We start from the raw sequence: 9,975 nt of genomic DNA on the forward strand, positions 1-9,975 counted from the left end.
ATTAAAGTATTACACCGTAATACATAGTTATAACAGAAATCACAGTAACTATTTCTCATGTTGTGGATGTAGAGTTATACAATGAAGATTGTTGTAATTCAAAAAAACTACTCCATTCCTAAGATACTGCCATTAATTCCATACTGAAACAAGCAATGTTAACAAGCATATTTTGTTTCAAATAGTAAAACATGTACTTTGCTGGTTTTCTTTTTAGCAAAAAAGCTTGGTTCCCAGGGGTAGTGGTGTAGCATGTAGGGGCCAGCGTCTGCTTGGAGGAAACAATGTGTACTTGACTTTTGTAGGTACACCATGTTGGTGGGTCTAGAGTTTTTTGTGTGGGAGAAAGCAGAGTACTGCATGCAGAGGTCCCTGTGCCCACTTCTTCCTGCATCTGCATGCATGCTTCTCTGACCCTTTTCTTTTTTAGTTTTTTTCACCCTTCCCTTCTTCCTCACTTGTCTGTTGCACCAGAGGACAAAACAGAGCTGATTATCTTATAATTTTTTGTGTTTTTGTTTAATCATGTGGGGGTCATTGTCACAAACTTCTCTGTGCTTAAGGCCAAAGCTCCAGCTGTGGCTTGGATTACCTAGGCCCAAAATGGTGATTGGATTTTTGATGCCATGGAAGCAAGTAGTGACAAACAAATGATTTGTGGGAGTGGAGGGGGTGAAAAGGTTGAGGGGAGCAGCACATGGGCAGAGGACTTGTGTGTGTCCTATAGTCCTCACATCACATTAGACTTGAGGAACCCTTGGTTTCTGAGTTTCATTTTCTCCTCTAGTTGAGTCTTTGAGATTTTGTGCCCTTACCAAAGCAATTCTTGCAGTACTACTGTGATTTTCTCGCCGACAAGTGGGTCCAAGTGGGGGTTATCTTTTGGGTTTTTAAAAAAAAGACAAACAACATATTTATCTAAAAGACAAAGCAGAAAAATAAACTACAATGAGTAAATCTTAAAATCAATTCTAAATTTAAAACTAAAAAACAACAATTTTTGACTTATAAGTATAAACAAAAGCCAAAAGATGAGGTAAATGTCGCAACTGAGATGGTCAACATGTCGGCAAGTGTAACAATTGATTTTCCATGTCGGTAAGCATAAGCAAAAGACAAAAGTTAATTTTGGGGTTTTTAATCATAGTTTATTTTAGCCTTAACTTTTAGATCGATAAGAACACATATATAAAATTTTTATTTATAAAATATTTTTTATTTACAAATATGTCATTTACAGTAACCTCTTTGAAGGTAAGTTGAGTTTTCTTGTTAGTGGGTGACCCTAACTAGTAAGTTGAGAGGCTTCAAACCGCAGGAGACTTTTTATGGTTTGTGACTAGTGAGAGACAGAGAGTGGAAAGAAGTAGGGGGGACAGGCCCAGCATTGATATAGAAATACAGTGCCAATCAACGGACATCATGGGGAAATTGGTCAAGGCATGGCCCTCTGATCTATGTGGCACATATATTTTATTAACCATTTTCATGCTTCATGTGATGAAGAATGATGCAATGTGGAATAACGGTTCTTGAGCATTTAGGCTTGCCCTTGGAAATTCTTTGACATACATTTAATGTTCTAAGAGTGAGTTTGTACCCCCAGCCAACACACATGCTAATTATTGAGTAATTAGCTAATTGCTATATAATGTGCCATTCCTCAAGACTGACATGTTTTTTTCTCTCTTGTACACATCATTGAACAAGAATGGCCTGATTGCACAAACCTATAATTGCATATTATTTGTGGTGGGGGTAGCTGGCAAAAGTCATTAGTAACGTACACTTTGTCTTGGCATCTACACTACACTACATGCATGCACTTTGCTTTTCTTTCTTTCTTTCTTTTTGTTCTCTCACAACATGCTCATGTGTAGTGCTCCAAAGGAGCAAAACAAAAGATAACACACATTGCTTAGGTGTAGTAGTAAACAATTAAGCGCACATATGGCAGTGTGCTTAATCAGCAGAAGAGGCCATGCAGAGGGGGACAGAGTGACACTCACTCCTTTGATAGATATGTGTGTGTAGTCTTTGGAAGCAAAGCAAGGAAAGGAAACAAAAGGAAGGAGGCCCCCTCAACAAGAATTATTATTATTATTATTATTATTATTATTGTGTACAGTATATGAAGGATCATCTCTTGTATCGAGGTCAAAGAGGCTAGCTACAAAAGTCCAACGAGGAGACCAGGAGCAAAGAAAGCTCTTTGCATTGCAATTCGGACGGTTTTGGATTTGTTTACGTCCGGGCCGGGGGTTGCTTTGGCTTGGCATCATCTACCATGAATGTTCGTAGATTACAAGCGACGTCGTCCTACTCCTAATGCCCTGCTTTCACATGCAAAGTGTAACCATTCCCAATGCCTGCCCATGTCAACCTCAAATCTCTTTTATCTGCAAAGGTTAGAAATAAAAAGGTTACAATTGAGTTGATTTTGTAAAACTATATATACTTTAATCAAATTATCACGTAACTATTACCTCCGTTTCATAATACAAGATGTTTGACTTTTTTGGTTGCAACATTTGATCATTTGTCTTATTCAAAAATTTAGTATAAATATAAAAAATAACAAGTCATGCTTAAAGTTCTTTTATAATAAAAGTAAGTCATAAGCAAAATAAATAATATTTTCATAATTTTTTAAATAAGACAAATGGTTAAACATTGTAAGAAAAAAAGTTAAACATCTTACGTCATGAAACGGAGCGAGCACGTATTTAAAGTTGTGTATCATAAAACTATATATTTAGTGCATTAAAATTTTAAGAAAACTAGATTTTACTGGTGAAGATAAGTCCACACGACATATGTATAGTTATGCAATTTTGTACCGGATGAGAATATATGTGTAAAACGATGGTAAAAATCATATCTTTTTTTGCAGCAAAAGTTTGTTCCTTGCCTCTACAAAGTACAAACTTGCATATAGGCCTGGATCGCCCCAAGGGTAAGTTAACTAAACTACCTTGTTTTTCGCGCACGTTTCCCGAACTACTAAACGCTGTATTTTTTATAAAAATTTTCTATAGGAAAGTTGTTTTAAAAAATCATATTAATCTATTTTATGTTTTTCCAATAATTAATAATAATTAATCATGTCCTAAACTATTAGGACATTTTCCGCTTCAGGTAAGTTGAGCATCCCAATAGTTCATCTATCTCATCCTCTATCCTAAAAATGGAGGATGAAAGATGGAGGATGAAAGATAAAGATTGAGTTTCAACAGAACATCCATCTCATCCTTTATTTTTAGATGTCATCTATATTTAGAGATAGAAACTCTATATTTGATGTTCTTTCTCCATCCTCAAATCAGGGCAACTCTTCGGTGCATTTTACTGGTAGTATTATACTACCAGTAGAAAAAGGGTATTTTTATACTTTGTTAATTACTTGATTAGCAGTATTTTGTAATTTTGTATTTTTTGCAATAAAGATCATAATAAAAGGATAATATTGTCCCTTCAAATTTCTACTACACCTAATATTGTTGGTAGTATAATTTAATCACATCCATCCGATAAAAATAGATCAATGGTGTGGATTAAATTCTACTACCAGAAATACGGAGGATGTCATAGATGATCTGCTGGAGTACAAAGAGAAGAGGATGAAACTGTTTTAGATGATCATCTAAATAAAGATATGTATGACCAAATTTAGATGATCTGTTAGGACGCTTTTATCACCCCTTACCGAACACGGCCATAAAAGTTTATTATATAATTTTGTTAGGTCTGCACTCAAACTTCAAAAAATATAACCGATGGAATATATTAATATAATATTGTTTTCACATAGAAAATGATATCAGCGAAATTTCATAAAAAGTTGATTTGTTTCCTTGGGCATTTTGATTAAAAAATTAAGTGGGATGTCTATATGCAAAACAATTGTTCAAGGTCATCGTGATTAATGACTATGGATGTGACTTGGATGTAAATTTCTTCTTAGATACTACTGTTTGGTTGATGGATTAAGTTTGAGACAACTCAAATTGCCAAAAGTATGTCATTCCATACAAAACGTCATTCAAAAATTATTAGACACAACTGTAACAAAATTTGGCTATTAAACAAGGCAAAATTTGCTACGGGGCATCGAAAAATGCGTAATTAGCCGGTGGACATCGTAAGATCACTAATTTGCTCCAGGGCACCACAAAAGTGTGGTAATTAGCTATAGGGCACTCCGGCCAATTTTTTTTATTATCTTCGGAGTCAAAAATTCTAAAAATGACGAGATTGCCCTCGGCGGCTAACCCGTTATGTCGATTGGGTCCAGTCGAACCTGACTCAACTTGGTCTCGGCGCCGCACCACACGTGAACCCTAGCCTACAGGGTGAGTGAGCAGGCGGCGACAGTGGCGACCCAGCGGCGATAAGGGCGTATAACGGGTTGACCAGCAAGGGTAATCTCGTTATTTTTAGAATTTTTGACTCCAAAAATAATAAAAAATTGGCTAGAGTGTCCTATAGCTAACTACCATATTTTTTGGTGCCCTACAGCAAATTCATGATTTTACGGTGTCCACCAGCTTGTTACACGTTTTTCGATGCCCTGTAGCAAATTTTACCATAAAGCAAATGTTTATCGTGTGTGACAATGCGCGAATAGATCGTACACAATCTCAATCGATACACTCGACCAAACACTGTCTAGATATACAATAATTAACATTTATTATGGTAATATATATTATGATCATTATAAGATTTCTTTTCAATCTCTAGATTAATGACATATGTAGTAACTAAATCTGGTATAGTAGGGTCTAATTTATATATGTATATATTCATTGGTTCAGGAATAAATTTAGATGATGGAGTAATAACAAACAAAACATGCTTACTGGATCCCAAATTGAATTTCAAAATATATATTTTCTCTCATGATATTTTGAAAAATATACCCTTTCAAAAAATCAAAAATATACCGTATCGTAATTCATTGTGGTGACAAGCTTCCTGGCCGGTATATTTTTGGATTTCTCTGAAAAGAATTACTTACAAAGCCGCGCAAAAAATGTCTGCTTTTGAAAAAAAAAACATTGGATCTCATCTGATATAAAATCTTTGCACCCTAGACATGAAAAAATAATACATACTGGTCAGTATATTTAATAAGTTTAATTTGAACTTGGAAACTAACAGTAGTGTTAGCATATAGAAATGCACATCGGACTGCTCAAATAAATCAGGACAGAATACTGAACAGTAACGGCATGCATTGAAAATCTATAATAGTGAAGCGTTAGGTGTGATACTGCACGAGTTTTATAATGAAGTGACTTTGGTGAAATTAAATTAACAAACATCATGTGGACATGGAGTACTAGAATCTGCACATTTATTTATGACCACCACATCCATCATTCCCATTCATAATTAACTTGGTCACCATACGACGATTCCCAGTAATAATCTTCCACTGTTCATCCAATCATTGTGATCTCCAAATTATTTTCCCTCCATTGCAAGATCAAGAGCAAGATGCCTTTTCTATTTTTTTTTCCTTCTTTCTTTGGCTTTAAACTCGTAGTAGTAGTCCTCACTTGTCTTTACGTGGCAAGCCCGGAGTTCTTTTGCCATCTTTATTTATGCTTTTATCTCTTTTATTTTTCTTAAGAGAACTTGCCAAAAAGAAAGAGGCTGTCCTCACTCAGTTCCTCTCCAAAAGAAGAGTCTAGCAGATTATTATTCTCACTGCTCCTTTTCTTGTGTGGGCACATGCTTCTCCACGTAGGAATTGAAGAGAAAACAAAGTCAAATCCGCATTACAAAATCATGTTTCTGGACATTTTAAATTAAGCAAGTTTTAAAAGAATGAGAATGCCAAATGAGCAAGAACACTGATGATCCATCAATGGCCATTCCCATGATTAATTTTACAAATATTTTTCAGCGTCATATCGAATTTTAAAGATAATGCACAGTTTTAGGGCCCATTCGGCATGTAGAAATTTCATAGGGATTTTGGAGAAATTTCACTGAGATATCTTTTAATTTATGGTTAATTAAATCTATGCCATTATAAATTTGATAGTTTTAAAATATGCCATTACCATATGACTAATTATAAGAATGTCATTATAATTTTAGCACTATTTGAAATAAATTGGAACATATTGCCTCTGTTGTTGTTCTCTGTGCTCTTGGTATGTGAAAAGAACAATTTGGTCCCAAAATAATATATATGAAATATTTCTAAAATTATAATGACAATTTTCTAATTAGTCGGATAGTAATGACATATTTCAAAACTATAAAATCTATAATAGCATGGATCTAATTAACCCTTTAATTTATTATGTGATCAAATTAACAAAGCCTTATAGAGTGAAAGCACTGAAGTAGTAATTCCTGTGGAAATACTCTTGGTTTTGGTTTATCCCATCCTGCCATTAAATCAGACTGAGAGCACATGAATACAGGGACATTCCCAGCAATGTTAATGCAAACGCAGCTCAAAGAGAGAGTGAGAGAGAGAGAGAGAGAGAGAGAGAGAGAGGAGAGGAATGCACATTTATTTGCGCAAAACGAGAGAAGCTGCAACCCAAGCCAAGCTCATGGAAGAGAAGTAGGCATCCATCCATTAATGGTGGAAGAAGAGGTGGTGAGCACATGCATAGCCTCAGCTCAGGGTGATATGCTCAAGGATGGAAGAGAAGTGGGCAATTGCAGCATTTGATGCTTGCCCCCATGGCCACCATTGTTGGATGCCAAGCTCTCTCTCTCTCTCTCTGTACACAGAGAAATTGAAGAGAGGTGGAAGGAGCTAGTTTGCTGACAGTGGGCAACACTACCAGCTGAGTGACAAAACAGCCACCTCCAGCCTCTTCTTCCTCCTCCATGGCTGCTCTCACAGCTCCATGAGTGAGACCATCAATGGCTAAATGAATCAACCTTCTCCACGCCTGCAATATTCTTGCATCGCGTTAATGTGGCAAAAGATTACATCTTTTTTCGTGGCATGATCCCCCTCCCCTCTTCCTCCTAGCTTAATCAGTGGCTTGCTCGAGCTTCTCCCGGCGAGCAGTGGGTGCCTCATCCGGATCCGGCGTAGGCGGACGGCGGCCAGGCGTCCCGGCTCTCCTCGTCGGGGACCGCCGTGGTGGTGGTGGCGGCGGTCGAGCGCTTGACCGGCCGCACAGGGGTGTCCGGCGACGCCGAACACGGCGCGAAGGCGGCGAACCGCGAGTCGATGCTGCTGGACGAGCTCTCGCAGCTGAAGCAGGCCGACGCGCCGATCACGCCGCTGGGGCTCGCCGGCGGGGAGTAGAGCCCAAGCCCCGCCACGCGCTTGCGCTTGTTGTCGCCGCCGATGACAATGCCGGCCGCCGCCTCCTCGGAGATGATCTTGGCGCACTCCGCCATCTCGTCCTGCGGTCACAAATGTTGTGTTATCCATGATCACGAACCACGTCGAGCGATGCTTGTGCTAGCCATTTGCTCACCTTGGGGGCATCGATGAGGGCTAGGAGCTCGCCGTCGTCTTCGCCGCGACACCAGCCAGCCGTCGCGAGCAACGCCGCCGCGGCCCATGCCGATGGGCGGTGGCGAGGCCACCTACAATCTGCACGCGCCAACCAACGCTGATAAGTAAGAGAGAGAAAAATGGAGTGATTACGGCGAGCAATGCGGAGGAGGCGCGAGTTACCCACCGGCCATTACGGCGAGCAATGCGGCCTCACACTGGCAGAGGCGCGCGGCGTCGCCGGCGCCGAGGAGTGGGTGGAGGTAGGAGAAGGGCGTGACGGGGTGCATCCGCCAGCCGAGCGCCGAGAGCACGAGCAGCTCCATGCGGCGCACCGTCTTGGCCTCGAACACGTAGGCCTCGTCGGCGGCGGTGGCGGCGCAGAGCTGGAGGTCGAGCAGCATAGGGACGCGCGTCTCCTCCACCTTGGCGGCGAGCGCGACGCAGGCGACGGCGGCGAGGCGCGACATCCACGGGCGGTCGCCGAGCTGCATGGCACCGCCGAGGAAGCAGCGGTCGAGGTAGGCAACGGCGAGCGCGGCCGTGAGCGCGGAGAAGCCGAGCCTCGCGACGGCGCGCAGCGCCCACCCAACCGCCGCCTCCCGGCCAGCCACACCACCGTAGCCATCCTCATGATCCGCAAGAAGCGCCTCCTCCTCCTTCCCCCTGAGCTCCCCGAACAGCGGCGGCAGGTCGTGGTCAAGGAGCGGCGGGGGTCGGTGGAGCTCCAGCTGGTCATGGTCATGGTCATGGAACAGGTCGAGGTGCTCCTCGGGGCAGTAGAGCGAATCAAAGGTGGCAAAAGCCATGTTTAGCTTGGGAGAAGCCAGTGGAAAGGACGAGCGTGGGGTGTGAGTGTGAGGTGAGCTAGGTGAGGTGGCGGCAATGGCGGGAGAGAAGCAGGTTCTCCCCGGCCATGGCGAGATAGGTGGTCTTCTTGGAGGTGGGAGGGAGCGTAGTGGAAGAAGAAGAGCAGAGCAGTCGAGCAGGGGAGGAAGGAGGTGGAGACAAGAGAGAGTTTTTATGGGGGTTCGAGGAGGAGGTGGAAGACGAAGAGAGAGAGAGAGAGAGAGAGAGAGAGAGGGTGTCCCTTCTTTATTGCTGCGGGTGAGAGAGAGAGAGGAGAGAGGGTGGTGGATTTGCTTTGGCTTTGGGCCTTTTGATTTTCCCTCGCTGCTGGGTCTGGGTCTGGAACGCTGCTGCTACTTTCGAGGAGCGCAGTGAGCAGTGCTGTCTTTTCCACGCTCTTCTTCTTGCACTGTCTCCCTCCCAATTCTTTCGCCTCCGATTCTAAGAGCAAGTTTAATATTATAGCCGCTACTAACTCTAATTTATTTATTAGTTAATTTATAAAATATATACATATAAAATATCAATACATAGCCTCGCGCGTCATACACAGATTTTATTTTGGAGCCCGTGTGCAAGCTGGCTACAAATTAGTAGGTCACCTCTCTTCTCTCTCCTCTCTTATCTCTTTAAATTATTTTTATAGTCTCCTATTGTACCTGCTCAACTTCTTTAATGCTCTAACTCTTACCATATAGCTCATAGTACAAATAACCCTACAATTCATTCTCACTTGATATTAAAATATGTGCAAGAGACTATCTCTTAATTAAGAGATAGTTTTTATCTCTTTTCTATTAAAAAATTTATAGTATATCTTAGAGTTCAATAGTATAGCCAACTACTACCTCCAATTCATCTATAGTCAATCTAATAATCAATTTATATGGTAGTTACATACGAAACATCAATACATGGTCCTACATATCATACACATATTTTGTCTTAGAGCCCGTGTGTAGCTGGCTACAAATTACTAGTCCACCTCCGTTCTCTCTCCTTTTATCTCTTTAAAATATGCTTATAGTTGGCTTATAGCCTGCTATTGTACCTGCTCTTATAGATAGATAGCTTATAGATACTCACTGGAGGTGGTCTAAGAGTAGGTACAATAGCAGGCTATAAGCCAGGTATAAGAATACTTTAAAGAGATAAGAGGGGAAAGAAAAGAGAAGTGAGCTACTAATTTGTAGCCAAGGCAAAATGTGTATATGACATGTGGGACATGTATTGATGTTTTGTAGGTAACTATTGTATGAATTGGCTATTAGATTGATTATAGATGAATTGAAACCAGTAGTTGGTTATATTATTGAACATGCTCTAATCCTATTTTTATTTCTTGTGCCAAACAAGATCTCAATCAAATTACAACTGCTAATACAGAATATGGTACAGAAATGCATATTTTATTTAGAGCATTGTAATATAAGAGCATTTCTAAGGTGGTCTTTGGGACAAAGGGATTTATATTTAGTCATTTGTCCCATCAAATGTTTAGACGCTTGTTATAAATAGTAAACGTAGACTATTAATAAAATTCATCTATAATCTTGGACTAATTCGTGGCACGAATCTATTGAGCCTAATTAATCCATGATTAGCCTATGTGATGCTACAATAAAAATACTCTTATTATG

At 40.6% G+C, this 9,975-nt stretch overlaps 1 protein-coding gene across 1 annotated transcript; it reads right to left on the reverse strand.

Moving 5' to 3' along the window:
• Positions 1-6,904: 6,904 nt before the first annotated feature.
• Positions 6,905-8,496, reverse strand: LOC121055373 (cyclin-D3-2-like). Its single transcript, XM_040527824.1, has 3 exons — positions 7,674-8,496; positions 7,467-7,585; positions 6,905-7,392 (listed from the first exon to the last, which is right to left on the reverse strand). The coding sequence occupies exons 1-3, from the start codon at positions 8,293-8,295 to the stop codon at positions 7,057-7,059; spliced, it is 1,077 nt and encodes a 358-aa protein (XP_040383758.1). The 5' UTR covers positions 8,296-8,496; the 3' UTR covers positions 6,905-7,056.
• Positions 8,497-9,975: the final 1,479 nt, after the last annotated feature.

The sequence above is a fragment of the Oryza brachyantha genome, chromosome 9, assembly GCF_000231095.2.
Source record: "Oryza brachyantha chromosome 9, ObraRS2, whole genome shotgun sequence".
NCBI lineage: Eukaryota > Viridiplantae > Streptophyta > Magnoliopsida > Poales > Poaceae > Oryza > Oryza brachyantha.

What these genes read in the sequence shown, in the direction of transcription:
- LOC121055373 (XM_040527824.1), bottom strand. Translation starts at nt 8,295, where the DNA reads ATGGCTTTTGCCACCTTTGATTCGCTCTACTGCCCCGAGGAGCACCTC. An exon ending in ATTGCTCGCCGTAATGGCCG is followed by an intron (nt 7,586 to 7,673) that starts GTGGGTAACTCG and finishes TGGCGCGTGCAG; the next exon opens with ATTGTAGGTGGCCTCGCCAC. An exon ending in CCCTCATCGATGCCCCCAAG is followed by an intron (nt 7,393 to 7,466) that starts GTGAGCAAATGG and finishes TTGTGACCGCAG; the next exon opens with GACGAGATGGCGGAGTGCGC.